The sequence below is a fragment of the Rhinolophus hipposideros genome (assembly GCF_964194185.1).
Source record: "Rhinolophus hipposideros genome assembly, chromosome: 7".
In the NCBI taxonomy this organism is placed as follows: Eukaryota; Metazoa; Chordata; class Mammalia; order Chiroptera; family Rhinolophidae; genus Rhinolophus; species Rhinolophus hipposideros.
Genome location: NC_138053.1, coordinates 88,100,768 through 88,123,476, shown reverse-complemented (window position 1 = coordinate 88,123,476; position 22,709 = coordinate 88,100,768). Strand labels below are relative to the sequence as shown.

General features: G+C 30.4%; 1 protein-coding gene across 3 annotated transcripts in view; it reads right to left on the bottom strand.

Moving 5' to 3' along the window:
* The window catches only part of CDH18 (cadherin 18), an 870,012-nt gene that overhangs the window by 20,423 nt on the left and 826,880 nt on the right, over positions 1 to 22,709 (bottom strand). For all 3 annotated transcript variants that reach the window (XM_081054270.1, XM_081054271.1, XM_081054269.1), the window contains 2 exons: positions 17,153 to 17,274; positions 5,442 to 5,559 (listed from right to left, as the gene is read on the bottom strand). In XM_081054270.1, the coding sequence (XP_080910396.1) occupies positions 5,442 to 5,559; positions 17,153 to 17,274 (240 nt within the window). The remainder of the gene's footprint in view (positions 1 to 5,441; positions 5,560 to 17,152; positions 17,275 to 22,709) is intronic.

Here is a 22,709-nt window from a genome sequence, read left to right as displayed (position 1 = left end):
CAAGTTAGACTGCTATGATTTTACGGATGGTAGTAGAAGATATAAGGCTCAGGAGTGAGACACAAAACACTTTATTACTCATGCCTCAGAATGCAGCTTAAGCTCTCATTCAGAATGGTCTTAGACAGCAGAACGGTCTTAGACTGTCTCCCTCCAGAGTGGCAGGGCAGTTTGCTTATCATCCCATACAATAAACACAACGACTACCTCTGGGACACAATTCAACCTGATTTTCTTGAATTATAGAATATCAGGATTCTCTATTTTCAGGGTCCATTTCTCTTGACTCAAACCCAGTGCACACACAGTATGTATGCCCTTGGGCCACTCCATTTAACTCCCTTGAGACTTTGGGGTAAGGAGAATGAGGGGAAGCATGAAATTCATACTGCTATCCATGCCATGAGAAATTGAATAATTTATTTCTGACCAGGAGTATCAAGCCTTCTGCCAGCACCCATGCAATTACATCAAAAATATTATAACTGGTGAGAATGTAATTAGGGTATACTTTCAACATCCGGGTGTGAATTCTATTCTAACACATCTTCAATAGTTACATGATTGTTGCTTTTATTTTTGTTTTTATTTTTGGCTAATGGGGTACATCTGAATAATATATTATTATCTTTTCTCTTTTATGTTTTAGATCATTAATAGTTCTGAGCAAATGTTCACATGCTGATTTACTATTTTGGTACTCCTCTTCAGTTCATTACTTATTCTTTCCTGTCCTTTAACTGTTTTGTTTTCTATTTGGAATATTTATTTTATTTTGTGAGATGTTTTAAATACATTCATGACACCAATCTTTACTTATAAAAATACTATATATGATAAGATATGTATATCTATATCTTATCCCAGGTTATGACCTATTTTCACATTTTGTTTGGCAGTAATTTGATGCATAAATAAAATAATTTTAATATTATCACATTTGTCAATATCTTATGCATGTGATATTTGTTCTTTATAAGAAATCCTCTTCCACTCCAATTACGTAAAATTAGTCCATTACATTTTCCTCAAAATTTCTTTAAAATTTTGCAAGTAGTTATTTAATCAATGTATAATTTATTTGTGTGCATGTGTATGAGGGATTCTAATGTTAGTTTCTCTAGATTTATAGCCAGTTGGTCTCCTTCAAAGGGTGTTTTTTGGATTACCCTTTCCACAAGGGTTAAACATGCTACCTTTGCCTTCTGTCCAGTATACATACATATATATATATATATATATATATATATATATATATATATATATATTTCAGACTTATATAAGCTTAAGTCAGGCACTTGTGTCACAAAAACAAAAACAAAACAACTACAGTCTCACACTACAGTCGTTTTTATGTCTTGATATCTGTTAGGATATGCCTCTTCTCTTTCTTCTAACTATACATCTCCTTCATCATTTTTTAAAATTCTTGCTTTTGTCAATCCTTTATCATTTCATTTTATTAAATGATTCTTAAATTTAGTTTATTATTAAAAATGTTTGCTACAGAAAAATATGAAAATTTGAGCATCCTGGTTCACTCGTGTAAAATAGTATATTTTTAAAATATAATGAGATATCTTTAAGAATGGGATTTAATCTGATGGTTTTTGAACAAGTTTCTACTTTTTTTCATTTTTATGCTTCTAATTTGCATCTTTTTTATTCTGCTTTCTGACCTTGTGTTCTATTGATAAAATAAGCTTAATTGTTAAACTTTGAAAAAAAATCTTCCTGTCTTTGGAAATTATAGATTCATATTCTATTAATTGAATTTTAACTGTTTAAGTTTTAACAAATGAAATGACATCTTAATTTTAAGTTATTTTTATTGTCTATTATTTTTTCAGAAGCCCTGAAGACAAACATTAATAGAATATTTGGCCAAATGTCAATAGCTAAAAATAAAAAGCTTCTTCTTATACATTGGAAAAAAGTCTTAAATAACTGTCATATTAATACCTAAAAGTTTAACATCATTTTTACCTAAATATAGAGAAGCTCGACAATTAGAAATTATTTTCCTGCAGTATTTTGAGCTTATAATTTTTATCAACTGTCATATTTATTTATTTATTTATTTATTTATTTATTTATTTGTTTGTTTGTTTATTTATTTTGGACCAGAGATCTACTTTAGAACTAATTATCACAGTTTTTTTTTTAAACTATTTTTCCTTTTCTTTCTTTTTGATAGTTAATTTTTTCTCTCTATCTTTGACATAGGCAGTTTTAAACTGACATATCAATTAATGAATTTTACATTTGACTTGTTAGATCTCTGTTTTTGTACAGTCTAGAGGTAATACTGTCTATTAATTTTTATTGTCATCTCTCTGCATCTATGTGTATGTATGTGTATACATATACATATATATGCATTGCATGCTTATATATACATATATATAATTAAATTTTAAATGTATGGATAAACATTTATATCTACATAGTTCTACATACGTAAGTACGCCTCTATATATTTCTCTGTATAGTCCTATATGCTTTTCTATCTGTTCAATAACTATCATTTATATATATATATATATATGTGTGTATATATATATATACACATATGTGTGTGTGTGTATACACACACATATATATATGATTTGTACACATACGTTATATATTCATATATATATATATATAATTATATTTTAAAAATATAAAAGATTATCTGGACTCTAATAAAATTACATACAGTATCACTAATTATCTCAAAGCTACAAAGTAGATACTTTTAACCTCAATTTATATGTTTTATATCCTTATGCATGTCAAACTAAATTACTACATATTTCTCATATAGTTCTATACTTTTCTATGCATAAAAAATTAGTTTTATTTTAATAAAGAGTTTGAAGTTATTTTCATAAATAGTGTTGTTTCATTGTTGTCTCATTTCATTTAATCACTTATTGTTTTTTGCAAAGTTTTTTTAATTTTGAGAAATATATTAACAAATACTTATATTACAGTATTTTTCTGATTGTTTATGTATTTTATATTATTCAGAGTACATTCATTTTCTGCTTTATTTCCTCTTAAATTTTTGATTTCCAGGTTTACAATATATATCAATATGAATTTCTTTCTCTCTTATTTTGGAAATATCTTTTCCTTTCCATTTTTTACCATACATCAGTTTTAGAGGTACTGGTAAACCAGTTACTTCCTGATCACTCATCCTGGCTTGGAGGCTGTGTCAGATGTTGATTTCTATTATTCCCTGAATATGCACTTTCGTGTAAGCAGGGGGCACAGAAAAAAATGGCTTTAAATTTTTCTTGTAGATTTCTTTCTTTATTTTCTGGGGGCATATAAATGTTTTCTAATCCATATAATGCAATGCCCAAGCTACCCACATCCAGCAGGCCTGGGTTTGCTGAGTATTATTCCTTTGTGGGCTTGCTCTAGTTTTTGTCTAGAGAAATATTTGTGTACACATAAATATATGCATGTGTGTATGTATGTCTTCATTTGGGTATAGCTATTCCATTTCTATCTATTTAGTATGATCCATGACTGCTTTGTTTTTGGAGAAAAGATCACCTGGACTATAATAAAATTACATATAGTATCACTAATTATCCCAAAGCTACAAACCTCAATTTATGGTTGTAAATTTTTAACCTCAATTTTTGGATGTAAAAATCTAAGGCTCAGAGAGGTTAGTGGCTTATTTTACCTAGTATAACAAAGTCTGTTTACTCAGGTAAAAGTTTTCAGCTATGCACTAGCAACTTTTTTAAAGAAAGTTGCTAATTTTTTCTACCTAAAATTATTTTTGTTATTTATAATGTCATCAATTTTCAAAATTTCTAAAAAATAGTCTTACAAATAAATTCAAATATGTTTATACCTACACAACTTTTCACAGTTCTCTTATATGTCATATGGTGTAGCTGATTTAAGCATTCATCTGTATGGTTAAAATACATGTTAAAACACTTCAGCATTATATACCCTTTTAAAATTGTGTATATATTTTTAGCAAGAATTCTTTAAATGTGAATTCCCAGCACTGATGATGTCATCTAATCACTGTATTAAGACCTTTTGAATATATTCACTAATTAAATTCACAAATTCCAAATATAATAATCTTGTATGAAAGACAATTAGTCACTAATGGGAGTTTCAACAACAGCTCCAGCGGAAACATAATTATGGGTTTCTAAACATGATATCAACCTCTTAAGACAGAAAGTTGAATGTTCCCCAAATCATGCAATTATTTGAAATATGGGGACATATGTATTGATTTTTTTTACATATTTAGTGTAGTTAATTACATTAAATGTATTTGGGATTGTAGGATGAAATTTCAAATGTAAATATATGTACAGTAGTCAGTTAAATACAATGTGTCATACACAAATATGTATTAATATAAGTAGAACTGACCACAGGACTAGTTAAAAGGAGAGACACATACAAGCTTTATATTTTCATATAAACCTTGTATGGAAAAATGCATAATTTGGAATTCTTGCTATGATAATTTAAACTATCTTAGGAATAATGGGAAAATGTTTAGTGGATTGTCATTTAGTGATATTATTTTACTTTGTGTTTGAAAAGGCTTCCCCATGAAGGGTACAGCAGAAGAATGAAATGATGACTCCAAAATGTATGTGCCATTGTTTCTTTCATGTATTTCTAAGGCAAGTGTTAAATCCCAAATGACATCATATTCAGATAAATGTGGTCAGAGACAGTTTGGGTAAAAAGAAATTTGATGCTAATCAGAACACTGTACATACTGAATGACATAATGTGTAACAGTGTGACTTTTACACAACCTTGAAGTATCTACCAAATAGGGAATCTAAGTCATGATGAATCTCTGGTTAGTAAATTATGGTGTTATTCCCCCCACACACACACAATTACAAAATAATTTAAAAATAATTTAAGAATTTCCACAATACCCTGCCATGATTCATATTTACCTACCCATATTTTGGAAAATATTCCTAAAAACAAGAGGATATGTAATTTGCACAGCACATCTTGGGAGCCTTGCTAATAATGCAAGATGATTTCAAACATTGTAGTTCCTTTCCAAACTGTCCCTAGGACATATTTTTCATTTTTCCTAATTTAAATTTTTTCTACCCCTGGCAGTTTCAGCAGCTCTCGTAAACATGTTTGTCAGCTAAAATTCCTCTCAAAATTTGCCCAAGAGCACATTACATGTACATTTCTTATTTAAAGGGATGCTTCTTTATAAATTCAATGAAAGTTATTTGTACATATGGCTCAATTTTAAATACAAGCTCTTCACAGATCATAACACATTAACATCAAACTGACTTTGAATGCTGATTTGCAAGCTGTTGGTGGGTATATAAGAATATAGTAAATCTGCTCAGGCCTATTCCATATCAAATCAAAGCTGATATCATATAGACCAAAATGTATGTATTCATGTTCACCTTCATTGTCCTTCAGGGTGAAGTTTGGGTTTATAGACAGGTGTTCATCAAGAAAGAAGTTAAACCTTGGTCCATTGGCAAAATCATCGTTATCAGTGGCACTGATGGTATGAATAACCTAAAGAAAAAACAAACACTCAATAGTCAATTTAACTCAGCTTATTCCCTTGATTTGAATTACATTTTAACATTTCCAGTTGTTAACAGAGAAGGATTTGTAAAAGACCTCTATATCCACTTGAGTGTTTTAAAATTCCTCTAGTAAAAGTACCAATTCACTTTATCTTACTTGCATCGGATTTCAGGAAACATTATGGCACAACTTATAATCATTCCCACTTTCTTTTCTAGCACGGTAGGAATGTTTTAATTTTTTTTTTCCTTTATCACCCATGGTAGCTTGGGGCCAACTACTTGTAAGGTTTTGCATAAACACCTGTTTGGGGAGACGTGAAATATTATTTGTATAAATATAAATATCCCGGTGTAGATGTGGAACCTGCAGTCTGTGTGAATCTCAATCAGAAAATGCAAAAGTACTGGAGTCATATTTTTTTCCCATTTCAGGGGACCTCTGAGATCACGAACCAGCTCCCCCCGTATTTTAGACATGAGGAACCTCAGTCCCCACAATGGTGGCACATGCCTCAAATCTAAAGAGTAAAATAGTGACTGAGGCAAAACGAGACCACTCAGAGCTTTACAGAATATTTATCATCTCTCATGGTTTGGAGAAAACAATTCCAAAATTTGGACCTCATGAAAATTAAGGAGCAGAGAAAGTTAGAATATGTAAATAACATAGCCTGGGTGGTCTAAGAGTATAATACACATTCCAATAGTTATAGGCATTACACTCTTAAAAAATTAATTTCCGAACAAGACAGATAATATTTTCCTCTTTAAAAAATAAAATAGTATTCTAATGATTAGGTGTCCTCTTTCCAGCCTTTTCTCAGGTAAATTAGAGACACAGAGAGAGAGAGAGAGAGAGAGAGAGAGAGAGAGAGAGAGAGAGAGAGAGGGAGGGAGGGAGGGAGGGAGAGAGAGAGAGAGAGAGAGAGAGAGAGAGAGAGACGGAGAGAGAGACAGAGAGAGAGACAGAGAGAGAGACAGAGAGAGACAGAGACAGAGAGAACCATAAATACAGTATTTCCTACATGTGAAATACAAAACATCCGTTTCAAAAATTGATATGATTTCTAAGAATTTGACCATATTGACTCAATTTGACCCAATTTCACCATTTCACAAATGAAATGATCACCAAAACGTACCACAGTTAAAACCTAAATTCCTCTTTATGTCGAGCCCATTAGTTGGTCAGGCAGTGAGAAGAATCCAAAAGCACTAAGAATGAGAGGTCAGTGAGAGCTGGACCACAAAAGCATGTTTTTCCATGAAGTGAAAGTGAATGAAGTGCTTCAGGATATAGAAGTGATCAATTCCCTCCATGTATTCACATGGCTCACTCTCTTGGGTTCTTTTGATTGACTTTCTAAGAAAGAGATCTAGGTAAAAAATCCTCCCCACACACATCTTCCAAGAAGTCTCTATCTTTCTCTTTATTTTTCTCCATATTATTATTCATTAACTGAAATTTTACATACTTGTTTACTGTTTGTTTCCTTTTTTATGTAAAGTATAGCTAGTCTCTGCTTAGATCGTTTTACCCTGATAATTGTCTCTTAAGATGAGAAGAGGATAAATTGGTGGATAATCGGAAGCCATCTGAAGATTTTTCTCAAGTCATGAAAAACTCTATAGAGTTCATCGTGTGCATAATCTGATGAGAAAAACTACATTCTCTACACATCAGTTATTTAATATAAATTTAAATAATAGCACTGAATTTTCAAAGTTGTTTTCAGGGTTAAATAACATAAATATGTTTTTCTTATGACAAATAAATGTGCTCTCACCCCAACTTTAAAAAAAAGAAAATATTAGTTTCAGGTGTATAAAACAGAATAATAGACATTTACACCCCTCACAAAGAGATAATACCCCCAATCTACTACCTCTTTGACATTGTAATGATTCTTTACAATACCGTTAACTATATTCCCTATGCTGTACTTTACATCTTGTGAATATATATATGTATGTATATATATATATATATATATATATATATATGCAATATATATTCACTATATATACACTATATATAATATATATTATATATTATATAGACATATATTTTATATATAAATAATACATAATATATGATATATTATATTATATTATATATTATATTGTATATTATATTATATATTGTATTGTATATTATATTATATATTATATTGTATATTATATTATATATTATATACATATATATTATATTATATTATATATATTATATATTGTAATGTAATATATATATGTATATAATTATATGAGGTGGGATGGATCTATCTATCTATCTATCTATATATACATATACACAATATACACAATTATACTATGTTTCCCTGAACATAAGACCAGGTCTTATTTAATTTTTGCTCCAAAAGACGCATTAGGGCTTATGTTCAGGGGATGCCATCCTGAATAATAATGCTAGGGCTTATTTTCCGGTTTTGTCTTATTTTTGGGGAAACATGGTAGTTAACATTCAATGTTATTCTACTTCAGCTTCAAGTATACAGCACAGTGGTCAGGCATCTACACAGTCTACGAAGTGATCTCCCTGAGAAGTCAAGTACCCACCTGGCACCCTACATAATCTTTACAATATTACTGATTATATCATCTATACTGTATTTAATATCCCGGTGACTATTTTGTGACTACCAATTTGTACTTTCTAATCACTTCACCTTCCCCCATCCCTTCCCCCTCCTATCTAGCAACCATCAGTTTTTTCTCTATATCTCTGAGTCACCCTGATGCTTCATTCAATGTGATTCTCCTATTTGCAATCCTGTTTTCTCAATGATACCTCATAACATATTGAAACGTTCGCAAGTTTGCTTCTTATTCTAGCTGTACTTTTGAAGTGGATCGGTAAAGAACAATTTATTTAAATCAAGTGAGCTACTTTATGTTTTCTGTTTTTACTGTTTTGGGACAATTATTTTCTTCTCATTCCAAAGTCAATTTGTCCTTTTAAATGTTCTTAATATTTTTACATATATGAACTTATTCTACTTGTAACTCTCTGATATAATTCATATTATATTGTGTTTATTGGTTTTCTTTTATCTTTAGTAAACTATTCTTTCCATTTTTATATGGGTAATTTCAAATCTGAACTTACTAAAAAGCTCACTTCTGGCAAATTAGTCCTTTTAAGAAAGAGTTCTCAGTCTAGTCTACATAGCAAATGATGAATTGATTACCATTCTTTTTGTTTCACAGTGAAGCATTCATTTTGAACTCTTATAGAATCGTTGGTCATCAATTTATACTATTTAGGAGAAAAATTTTCCAAAAAGCTGGAATGTTGGTCCGTTTTTACCTAGAACTCAGAGATAGTCTTTGGATCTGAGGTGGGATATTCATCTTTTTTTCTGTTTTACTAATTATTGTTTATCTTTCATTAGGAAATAGGATTTCCATTTATTGTTTCCTCAGACTTCTACTAGGAAACAGACCTAAAATATTAATGTTTATGATTCTCAGAAGATTTAAACTTCTGGTGTATGTCTAGATAATCGCCATGTCTCCACCATCAGTATTTTCTACACTTTTATCAGAGGTATGATTTATGTACACTGTGCTCCCTGTGCTCTGTTTCTGCAATTGATTGATGATGTACATTCCATAACTACATTCTGACTCTTATTGTTTCTAACTAAACTTGGATGGTCTCTACTATTTACACATTATGTAGTTAGTACATATAATGTTTGATTGTTTTGAAAGAAATGAGAGAAACATAGTCACAGATTGAGTTTACCAAAGGGGAAAAAATCCAGAAAATAGTTGGTATTTATAAATATTTACCAGGAGAATTTTTATAATGCCCATGAATAAGTATTTACTTTGGGCAGAATCTAAATAGAACCAATTCTGATATATTTTATCAAATAAGTATATCTCCTTGTTTAAAAGTGTTTTCCATAGTCTATTATTTCTGGAATATTTTATTAGGAAAAAAAAACTAGTGTAACAAATTTAGACAAATAACATAATCTTCTATTAGGTAACTGAGATAGCCCAAACAAAACTTTTAAATTATAAAGAACATTCCATAGAACAACATCTCTTCTTTAAAGTAATCAACAGTTTGCCTTATAATATAATCACAAATAGGATCATAACTTTATTTGATAATAATATGAACTTTCGTAAATTAAATGAGCTTGATCCTTGACTGTGTAAAATCTCTACTGATCTAGTTTAGTTTTTTTTTTTTCATACAAAGTTGTATTGTTACTATTTGGATGTCATTGGGGCAAAGTCTGGTGTTAGGTAATAAAATGTGTTGTTGTTTTTTTAATATGTTTTATTTCCTAAGTTGACTTCCAATGGAAACAAACACAACACACACACACACACACACACACACACACACACACACACACAGAGGGAAATGTACATATGAATAAGATAGAAAGCACTCCCTACATTTATTTTTTAAAGTTCTAGATGCAGGCACATCTCCATTATTTTGAATTCACTCTATTTTGGGAACTGACTTCAAATTTCATGCATGCATGATTTCCTTTCAAATATTTTTTCATGCAAGGATTAAAAATTTTTTTCCAGAACAAGAAAGTATATTAACTCAGAGAAATATATTGCTGCATTTTATATAGATACCTGAATTGACCTGAACTCTGCTGTTATATGTGGTTTAAACCTTTGCTTTCATAAAAGACCAGTGTCTTTGCCACAGCCACGTGCTGTTATACTTAGATGCACAGAATCCATAACAGAAATATCTGTAATTCCAAAAGCAAGTGCCAGGCTGGGCAATACAAATACGCTTCAGAAAACCTATTTCACATATCATTAATTAAAGAGTTCTGTATTCCCACTCTGCATCATAATACACAAGCTTTCCCCAGAAGTGCTATAAACGTAAGGTTGAATAGGCCAAATACTACAAAGTTACATAACAGAAAGGTTCAGACCATTTTCCCCCTACAATTGACCACACAGATTGGCAATGATTTGTTTAAATATGAGTGTGATAAATAGTACTTGAAAAATGATGTTTTTATTCTTTCAATGAAAAAGTCTAAATTTATTTTGGTGAAAGGTTGGAATCAAATGTTCGAGCAACATAAAAAATCCAATTATCTCATAGTGACAGCTAAAATCATACAATATTAAAAGACCACAGTGATGCTAAATATGAATAGTTTTTAAAAGATAAAAGTAACTGTAACTTAATCAAAGTACTTTGGAACTTAGGAATGCTAAGTCTAGTGATTACTTTATGAAAACAGTAACTCTTATATGAAGAAAAGAGAAAGAATATGTAAATGGTGAACAAGACCCACAGAAAAATAAACTGCTTTTCACTAATTTAGCCCTCTCTAAAAAAATGGAATGGCTTTTAATATGAGGAGAATAAGATAACCCATATTTAAAGAAATTTGATAATTATCTAGTCACATACTCATAAAAATCTCAGGTTTGGAAGGATCCTGAAATTATGATAATTTAATTCATTTTAGAGATAACAAACAAACAAACAAACCAAAAAACACTTGTCAGTGTCACAAAAATCATTTCTTAGAAATGCTACAGAATGTAGGCGTTCAATGTAGATGGTAAAAAAAGATACCAAGCTAGCATTGTGATTTTGAGAGGATGGCAAGGCCTGGAGAATGCCTGAATGAATGTTCACATGAGCAAGAAGTGGACAATAGGAGAGGTCAACAGAAAGTCAAGGTCATAGGCCAATATGAAGAGAGATCAATCCAGAAAATTGAAACTAGCAATCTAGATTTGGGAGTCGACATTCACATCAATAGGAGAAATATTAATTGATGCAAGGCAAGGGCTGAGAATCATTTGCCCAGATTTTCAGTGATTTCATCTAACAAAGGTGGCTATGGACTAGCAAGTGTACAGTATTCCTAATATAAGATCATAATTTATCCCTGAAGTTTTCAAATTATTTTAAAGAATAAATGTATTTATTTATATAAAATTTATAAAGAGAAATAAATTATCTTTAAAAAATCTAAAAATTGCTGATGCAATCATTAACTTACGTTTGGATTTTTTTATTCTTTATATCATATTTCTAATTTTGAGTTTTCTGAATAACTTATAAACCAAAAAACAGATTGAGGGAAAGGAAAAGGACCTATGTTTACTAAAGGCTATTATTGACAGATCAGGTAACTGATACATAAAAAAGGTAACATTTAATTCTAGCTATTTCATTCTCTTAATGTAATATTAAATGAGAGAGTGTTTAAGTTTTATTTCTAATTGTTTGTGATATAAATAAATATAAGAAACATATTTATGCCATTTATATTGAGCTTAGATTTAGGACAAGTATTAATTTCATCCATAAATCTACCAGTGTATAGTAGTATTATCACGGTTATTATTATTATTATTATTATTATTATTACTATTATTATTATTAACAGATTTTGAACACTATCAAATGTTTTGTTTTCACCTATCAAAGTGATTTTAAATATTTTCCTTTGCATTTTGAAGTACTAGTTTTGCTGGATTTCTCTTTGGCAATATTTCAGTTATGATAGATCTGTCTATGTTTAAGAGAGAACATTGGTAATAAAAACTATATCCTTGTCAGGTTTTGATATTAAAAGTTTTGTTTTATCATCAAATGAGTAGGAAAATGATACCTCCTTTTTTGATACAGTGCATTTTATTTGAATATTTTAAATTTTTATTATTGCATTGACTCAGCTTATTTAGAAGTGTCTTTCGTCATTTTCAATGGATTTCTTTTCCTAGCAATATTTTTGAATTAATATTTAGTTTTATTTTGTTGTCACAGAACAAAAATAATGAGGCCAATTCTTTGAAAAGTATTAAAACTTACTTTGTGGCCCTTCATAAAGTAAATTCTTTGTCAATGTTTTGTGTAAATTTTGAAAGAATGCATAATACTTCTTAAGAAAGTGTGTGAAATACACTTTGAATACTTTCTATAAGAATATACTCATTTATTGTAACTAAAAATGAAGAAAAACACCTGAAATGTGTCACACATGTGAAGTGCAATAAAACAAAACAAAAAAAATGGTTTAAATTTAAAAAAATTACAGTAAGACACATTGCCGTTAATCCCCCTCAAAAGATTCTCCCTCACTTCAAACACACTTATCCCATCGTTCTTGCCACTTTCTGAAACAGTTATGGAAGTCCTCTTTTGTGAGTGTCTTTAGTTGCGCTGTCATGGCTGCCTCGATGTTCTGAATCACTTTGACTTTGTGGAAGAGCCAGAAGTCATATCGTGCCAGATCAGTCAATAAGGTCGATGAGGACACACTGTAATATTTTCATTTGACAGGAATTGCTGTACCAGAAGTGATATGTGACACAGAGTGTTGTCATGATGGTAGATGAAGTAAAGACACTCAGGAAAGTGTACTTCGAGAACAGGTTCAGAAAGAGGCAAGAATGATGGGATAAGTGTGTTTGAAATAAGGTGGAATATTTTAAGGGATACTGATGGCAATGTGTCTTTTACTGTAATATACTTTTTATATATACTTATATACTTATATTATACAATATAAATATACTGTATATATTTTTAATTTTAAACATTTACCGTAGTTTTTAATCACACCTCCTATGTGTTAAACTGTGAAGTTGTTAATTAGCACCATAATTAAAGTGTTCAATTTTCAGTATCCTTACTAAAATTTTAAGTGATTATTCTATCATTTTCTGGCAAAAGCACATATAAAACTCCAGTAGGGATAGTCTATTTTTTTTTTATATTTCTATCTATTTTTTGCTTTGTTCATTTTGAGACAATTTTAATAACTACATGTAAATTTAAAATTGTAACTTCTACCTGGTGCACTGATATATATATATTTTTTTACCACAATTAATGGGCCTGTTTATAGCTAGTAATGTTCTCTTTGATAAAGTTTGTGTGTGAGTGTAATTGGGTGACATTATATACAGTAATTATTCAAGTATAATTGTTTGGTATAGTTTTCCAAATGTTATTCAAGTAATTGTAGTTATTCAAGTAATTGTTTGGTATAGTTTTCCAAATGTTTCTTTCAACCTATTTTTCTTTATTATATGTGTGATACGCCTCTTACAAACAACACTTAATTGTTTAATTTTTATTCCATTTTGACAATAGTTTATTTAATTTCAGTATTTAGGTGATTTTAACATAAATATTAATATGTACTTCTTTAAATTTACATTATTTTATTCCCTTGCTTGCTATTTTACCACTTTTTATATTTACTTTTATATTATTTTTTGATTAAAAAAACACTGTGCCCTCTAACTACATAATATAATTTTGTGTTCTAAAATTTGTATGTTATTATGCCTATTTCGTGTTGAAAGAAAAAATTGTATTTCAACGTCAAATGCAAAACTTTGTCATTCTATTTTTTTTAATTAAAGTTTATTGGGGTGACAATGGTTAGTAAAGTTACAAAGGTTTCAGGTGTACGATTCTGTAATACATCATCTGTATATCACATTGTGCATTCATCACCCAGAGTCAGTTCTACTTCCATCACCATACATTGATCCCATTTACCCTCATGTAATTATAAGCTTTAAAACTTCACACAACTATCTCGATTATTTTGGAACTATTATACTAGTTATAAATTTCATATTTTATCAGGATTATATTTTAGTTTTAAGTGTGCAGTTCTAGAATCCTTGAAGATCGGTTCTATATAAAACACTTTTTATTCCCTTTGTTTATGTACCATAAATCATAATACAGCAGGATAAAAATCACACACCATAATACTGTGTGTGAATTATTTTAAAGTGAAAGAACATTTTGATAACACACAATTAAGGTAAAAAAAATTAAAGAAATATAAATTTAAACTCCAACTTCTTTAGAATTAAGTGTCAATTCAAATTTAAGTTAATTAGTTGCATGGACTTGTACAACTTCTATTAAAGTAAAAATTCTAGCATATATTCTTAACACATTGCATCTATTATAAAGAGTTTATCTAAATCCTCAAAATCAAAGTTCTAATATTTTAGCTTCATTTGTTTCCTTCCTTACTTTTGATCTCCCAATGCCATGTCTGCTCATGTATTTTGCCAATTTTTAATGGTTTTTTTTCAATGTTGAGTTTTGAATATTATTTTTTTATATTCTAGATACTAACCTTTTATTGGATATATGATTTGGGTTTGCAAATATCTTCTCCCACTTTGTGGTTTGTCTTCTCATCTTCTTAGCAGGGTCTTTCACAAAACAAAAATTTTTGATTTTGATCAATTTGAATTTACCTTTTTTTCTTCTTTTATTGATCATGCTTTTGATATCACGTCTAGGAAATCTTTGACTCATGCTAGATCCATTTTTTTCCTAAACATGTTTTTTCTCTTGCTGTTTTAGTCATCTTATTTTAGTTCTGAAATTTTATTTCAAGCCATCTAGGTGAAATTATCTTTGTATTCAGTCACTTAGTTTTTTGTTTATGCATTCTCTATTCTTCTTAAATATGTGAGTTGATGCTTACCATCAGTTTGAAAAAAATAAAATATCATGTCCTCAAATATTACTTCTGCCAAACTCTTCTTCGATATGCCTTTAAGAATTGAATAACTTGTATGTCAGACCTTCATGTCTATATGAGTTCCATATTTTTATTTATATATTTTTCTTTTTCCATGCTTCAATGTGGATATATTATTCTGATCTATTTTGTGATTCACTTATTTTTTCTTTAGCTATATCTGATCTACTATCACTACTAAGAAATGAGATCCCACATTCAGTTGCTGTATTTTAAAAAATCTAAATTTAAATTTGAATTTTTACATTTTTTCACCAATTGTACTTTTATAATGTATGTTAAGAAAAAAATTGGGGGTTGTCTGCATCCATTTCTGTAAGACTTGAAAGAGGATTTAGTAAGTAAATCATTATATATCTGTACCATAAAATTCTTTACTGCTTTTAAAATATCGATATAGGAAAATTCTTAAGTACCTGAAGTGATTACCTTAACATGTTGATTAAGAGAATAAAGCATATAACCTGTAACTACTTAAATACATAATTTTCATCAACTTTGCCCTTATTCATGTTTTCTATTTTTCTTGTGTATAATGAACATAAGAAAATTTCATGTAAAAAATATCCTCCATTTATGTACACATAAATACCTCCGCTACTTATATTTAAAACACATAAGAAATTATTACACTAGTAAGCCACTATTGATTGTTCCTCATACACAAATATACAAGGCAGCGTTTCTTAGGACTATAATGTCACCACAAGCTTCTTCAAAGTGTTTCAAAGTGATTTGGGATATCTTCATTCTGGTTTACCAGACAGTGAAAGGAACTATCTCACACAGCTGGACCTAAACCACGTTTACATCTCTAGATTCATCTGTCAACGACAGACTTTGAGGTGACAGTCATGGAAAGCATGACTTGGTGTAAGCTCTTCCTCTTAAGTGTAGATGTCACTTGTGTCTTGCTGCTGATCAATAGAATATGGCAAAAATATTGATACATCACACATCTGATTGCATTACATTTTATAAAATTGTATACTAGCTGACTTACCAGAGAGACACTTCTTACTTGTTTGGTGAAGTAAGTGTCCACAATGGGAGAACCCAACTGTGAGTGGCACCTCAGAACTATGGGGGGAACCTTGAAGAGCTGAGGAAAATCCTAAAGCTCTCAGCACTACAGTTGAAAGTGAAGGAATGCTGCCAGCACCATGTGAGCATGGAAGAGATCCCCAAACCCCAGGTAAGAACACAGCCCTGACTGATACCTTGAGTAGAGTCTTCAGAGACCACTCCAAAGACTCAGGTCAGCCATGAACAGATATCTGACCCACGGAAACTGTAAAACGATAAGTGTTGTTTGAAGCTACTAAATTTGTGTAAATTGTTATGTAGCAGAGATGACAAATGCACTTCCCTTTCAAGCTCCCTCTTGTTTTCTGTGCCCAAGCCTCACTGGCCTTCCTTCAGAATTTCCATGCTCCTTCAACTAGCTGCCGTGATACAGCCAGATTCATGTCTAATTTTCAAGCTCTTCTCTCTTCCCTTCACTCTCCCCACTGCCTTAATACATAAGCATGCTTCACATTATGAAACCTAATCATGTTTTAGTTCCAGTATCACTCGGTCATTACTCTTGTCACATGTCATTCCCTCAGGCCCTCCAAAATAGATGAACCAATCTCTACTCCCCAATCTAATCTTAAAGTTCCAATAGGACAGGAAAGTTCCCTGTTTCCTCTTCATTTTCTAAAGGGCTGCACACAAAACATTCAATATAATTTTATTGGTATGATGAATGCATGCATGGCTGAGTTAGTTTTTGAATTACATTTGGGATCTGAAGAAAATTTATTTTCTATGGTTCTCAAAAAAATCTATTTGGTACTTAAAATAAAGCTTTAGCTTTACAGAGAACCAAACAACTTGGGATTTTAAGGATAACATCTAAGAATAATAGATATAGAGCTGCTTGTTTTGCATTGTGTGTGTGTGTGTGTGTGTGTGTGTGTGTGTGTGTTCCATTAAAAGAGATGACAACGGCAATGAACTTACCTGGCCAGGCTTAGAATTTTCACAGACAACAATATCATATTCCCTCGCAAGTTCGGGTGGATTGTCATTGACATCCAGAACTCTAATGCCCACTGTGACATGGCTCAGCAAACCAGGATTGTCTGCAAAACACACAGGGAGGTATTTAGTATTTCCCTGCACACTTTCAAGGCTTGGTTTAAAAGAAATCTCCGTAACACTACAGCTTGTTACTAGCTCCATATGCTACAGTAGGACTTTTGGCAAAATACAACTTTATGAAAGCAATCTTTACTAAACTCATTAACTTACAGAAAATGAAAACTGAACACCAAAGCATGACATGAATGCTAAAATGATATTTTTTGTCATATCAAGGAAATTACATGTTATTCAGGAACTGGAGTGAGAGAAAGTTGTCAGAATTCATTGTATGTTGTCAGAATCTAAGGGATGAACAACTGGTGGCATCATTAACCTAAGAAAAGCACAGCAGTTGGTAAAATGAAATAACATAATCATTAAAAACTTCAAGGTTTCAAATCTAAATAAACTTGGAGAACATGAAAAGAAAAATTCTTTACACAAATCTCATTTCCTTCTTATGGGAGAATATATGCACTATGTGATATCACACTTAGGAAAAATGAATAACTTAAAATAGAACTTAGTATGGAATGCACACATAACTGGTAAATATCAGAATATTACAGTTAATACTTTAAAATATGTTTTAAACACAGTCTTCCTATTTTATTAATAAATTTATTAATTCTGAGATATAACGAAAAGGCAAATATTTGGTTTATTTTACATGTTAAAGCTATAAATTCAGATTCGTAATGGAAAAGTTAGATCTCTTTTTTTATTGCTGATGTTCCTGTCATTATCTAAATAAATCCAACATTAAAACAACAGACTAATACCTTTAAAATGAACTAATATAAAAGACCAAATCAAGACACATTTATTAACTGATCAAAGCAGAAAATAAGAAGGCAAAAACTAACCATATTAGAGGAAAGGTTTATAAATACATACACAGAAGATACTGAAAATAGTAAGAAAATTGATTGATTAAAAAGTGTCATAGGTGGCTCTAAAAGAAATGGAAAATCTGAGTAGCACTATAACAAAAGAAAATCAATATTTAGGCTAAAAAAGTAATTTCAAAGATAAAAAATTCAGGCCTAGAGGATATTACTTAAAAACTTATTTTCATTTTTATACATCCTTTTCCTAGAAAACAGGGAGGAGAAAATATGACTTGTTTTATGTGCTCTGTAAAACTTTTCCATCAATATCAGACACTCCCACTCATGAAAGATATAAGGTATCAATAGCCTAAAATATTAATAGCAAACTTACTCCACTGATATGTAAAATAGTCTATCTTCATCAATTTAGTTTCAGGAATGCTCATTTAGTTCAGCATTAAAGGAAGAAAGGAAGAAAAGAGGGAAAGAAGGAAAGAAACCTAGAAATAAATCTGTTCTAACGGAGTAGGTGAAGGACTTATATGCAGAATACTTTTTGAATTTCATTAAAGAAGGTCTGAAAAAATTGAACTATATCACCTATATTGTTTGAAGACAAAATATCATAAATAAGCTATCCCCCCAAAATTGATGAATATACTCAATGTAATCTAATACGAATTCAATGAGAATTGTTCAAATAAATTGAAAGCTAATTCTAAGATTTATAAATACAAAGATTATCCAGACTTCTATGAAGGAGCATGAAAAAGAATACTTGCTTTACCATTTGTCAAGTCTTGTTATATGCGGTTAGAATTTAAGACAATGTGACAATGTCAAAGGGATAGACAAACAGAAACATCAAACAGAACCAGTCACAGATCCACTATATATGAATATTTATTTTATGGTAAGGGTGCTACTGCAGATCAGTGAGGAAAGTACGGATTGATGGAGAAATAGTTTCAGTAAAACTTGTTGTCTACATCATCATCATCATTAATAAAATGGGCCACACATTACACTATATACAAATGTACATTTGAAATAATTAAGGACGGAAATAGGTGAGGCAAAACTACACATAACTTGGAAAAATATTTATATATAATATATTAAGGTACATGAAATATTTCAAAATAAAACGCACTAACCACAAAGGAAGCACTGATAGATTTGATTATGTTCAAATACAACTTTAGTTCTTCCAAATATGCCACAAAGAGGGAAAAAAAGTCACAAAATGAGTGAATATATTTGCTGGCAAGGGTTCTGTACCTGTGATATATAACACAATGTATTAAATCAAAAAGAAAAAAATACCGAGCACAATATAATAATGGGTAAAATTAATAATAAATATTTAATAGAATAAATATATAAATGGCAAATCAATACATGAAAAAAGTTTTCAATATCATTAGTATTTAAAGAAATGCAAGTTAATCTAAATAAGTTACCATTTACCACCAGCCAGATTGATACAGTATTAAGAAATTCGACAAGATTTCTCCAAATGCTGGATCAGATGTAGACCAATAGGGATGTTTATAAATTGAAGTAATCCACGTCTTTCCATCCTTGCTTGCTCAGTTCTATATTCTTGTGCCCAAGATCTAGCAATTTCCCTAGCTTATACCTTTAGGAAAACTCTTGAACACATATACTACCAGTACAATTAATAAAAACTGCAACAGAAAAATACAAATATCCAACAATAGCTGAATAGACACAATAACTGTGATGTATTTATACCATAAAGAAAATAAGTAAATAATAGCATAACCATAGTGTAGATCAATTTTAGAAACGAAACATTGATAAAAAAATATTTTTAGAAATGTCTTAGAAGACATTATTTAAGTATAGTAAATTTTGTAAAGATGAAAAACAAACAACACATAAACCTAAATAATTTAATGCAAAACTGAATAATATATTATTGAGGATAATGTTCTCAGTACCACTTCCTCTTAAGTATAGCAAAATTTAAAATTTGTTTATTAAGCTTTGCAATATCTTTATACTGAATACTGAATGCTATATTATATATACAAAAAAGTTATAGAAATACATTAAATATACAGAAAACTTTATAAAAATATAAAATTAAAAAGTTATAAAAATACTGAATACTATTTTAACATAGAAAAAAGGTATAAATAAATCTTGAAAGCTACATTTTCTGTTAATAGCATCATTTATACTAATTAATATTGATATTAATTACTATTTTTGCTTACATGGAATGAAAGATGTGATGCCTATACATTACCATGTTAAACAATTTTATATTATAAAGATAAACATATTCATTGTATTAAAATTAGTTAAATGCTGGTTTATTTGCTTATTTATGCAATAATGATTTATCAAGCTAATATTGACTATTACTTGATATTTTATATTTTAATACAAAAAATAATATTTTTAGTCTTAATTGCCATTGTGTAAATTAAAAAAAAATTGATATTGACCCAATTCAAATTACTTATATTGGCAAAGCCAGGTTTATGATTACCTTCTCATGCCTTACTATTGCCACTATATAAATATACCTCTTCTATTATAACAATTATACGTGATTTTTTTCATGTATTCTTATACTTCTAAACCAGGTGTTTATTCAACTTTCCAGAGCAGTCAAAGGCAATCTATTCTAGAAATCTGAGGCAAGAATACTGTTATTAACTCTAATCATTGGTATCATCAGCCTTAACTGTCCCGAAGTAAAAGGGAGCAGGCAGGTCTGGAAGCAACCTTAGTGTATCAGATAAAAAAGAAAAAAAAAAATGTTTTGTAGGAGGGGATTCTGGAAAGACTACACCTTTAGGAATGGCTAGAAAAAAAGAACAACTAAGTACCTGACTGTTTGAACCATCACCTCTTCACTGTCCCACCTCTCTCTGGCTCATGTTGTCCTCTGGAACTGGAATGACCTTGCACCTATACCTTAGTTCGGTGTACAGGAAACTCAATCCTTCTTGATGGAAACAGACCCCACTTCATGTTGATCCAATATCTTTTACACCTCAATGTACAGTCACCATTCCATAACTTAATGATTAAAAGCACAGCATTTGGGATCAGACAAATAACAATTGGTCAGTAGACCTAACTACCATTATGTGTTCCTTGGTGGAACTGAACTGAATCTAACCATATTGTGGATGCAGCTGGCAATCTGTATGTCAGGCACTGTTGGGGCAACCACCGGAGGTACTGATAAAGAGTTATGAAGCACAGAATGTCAGAGCAAGCTTAGTGTTATTACTGATGCAAACTGTACTATGTACTAACATGTACTAACAGTAGGATGATGTATCAAAACTACCTTTAATCCAGATGATTAGAGCAAAAAACCCACAATAACTTTACAGATACTTGTAGCCTAACTGCGTGCGTTCTAATGTTATCTGTTCAATAATAAAATTAGCTAAATCTGGATTAGTGAATTGGCAAGTTCCTTTGGGTTTCTATTTATTATTTACCGTAGCGCTTGGGCTTGTATTTTACCCTTTGAATGTCAATCAATTTACCTATAAAATATGAACATATCCGTGTGTATGAGAAGCATTTTGCTATGGCAAAATTTTGACAATGTCCCTGAAATTCTTAATGCAACGTTTCTTTAATTATTATGATTATTTTCATTCTTCCTTTCTAGGATATCAGTTTTCAGTCCTTTCAATGGCAAAGTAAATCAAATAAAATGGAATCAGACAAGCTTTTTATGAGCCCCTTTCCAGAACTGTTTTGGAACCTGAACTTTGGAAAGTTATTTGTTATTTCTATGTCTTAATTATTTAACCTGTACGATGGCATATGAATTATTTCATTTGCCAAACTGCATTTTTGAAAAACAATTAAGAAAGCTTTAAAAATAGAGCCTGGGAGAGAGCCGCATGCACATTTTAACACGTTCTGAAAATAAAAACCAAATATATGTCATTCTGACAGTCCTATACATGTAATTTCTAGCACAAACTCTACTATATAAAAAATCATCCATGTTTTACACAATAGCAATGCAACAGGAGTTCACATCAGTAGAGCGCCCCAATGGAGATGGCGATGAAGTGAAAGTGGTATTCCAGAGCAAACACAAGCTTGATGATACAATATTTAGAGGGTCCTCTATACTTGAGAACCAATCCGTTTTATCCAATGAGTTCATTTGAAAAGTCTGATATGTGCATGCCACTGTGATGGGCTCTAGAGAACACAGGACAATAAAATATGTCACTCCTGTAGGTTTCTCACTATCGATATAAAATGGAGCAACAAACTATATGTTAAGATTTTTAAAATATGTTCTTTTAATCATGACTTACGTGTTTAATTCAACTTAACCCCAAAACCCTTATTATGTAAATGTGTGCCATCCTAAAAATCTAAATCATGTTCATTAGTATATGTATCACAGTTTAGTATGGATTTCTCTAGGATTGTCATCTAAATATTCATATTCTAAGTTGGTATTAAATAATTATACATAGATTAGTGTAATCTAATTTATAAACATAGATTGGTGTAATTTATTTGCATATATATAGATTAAAATTTATTGCACATAAAATGTAGATTATTTTACTCGA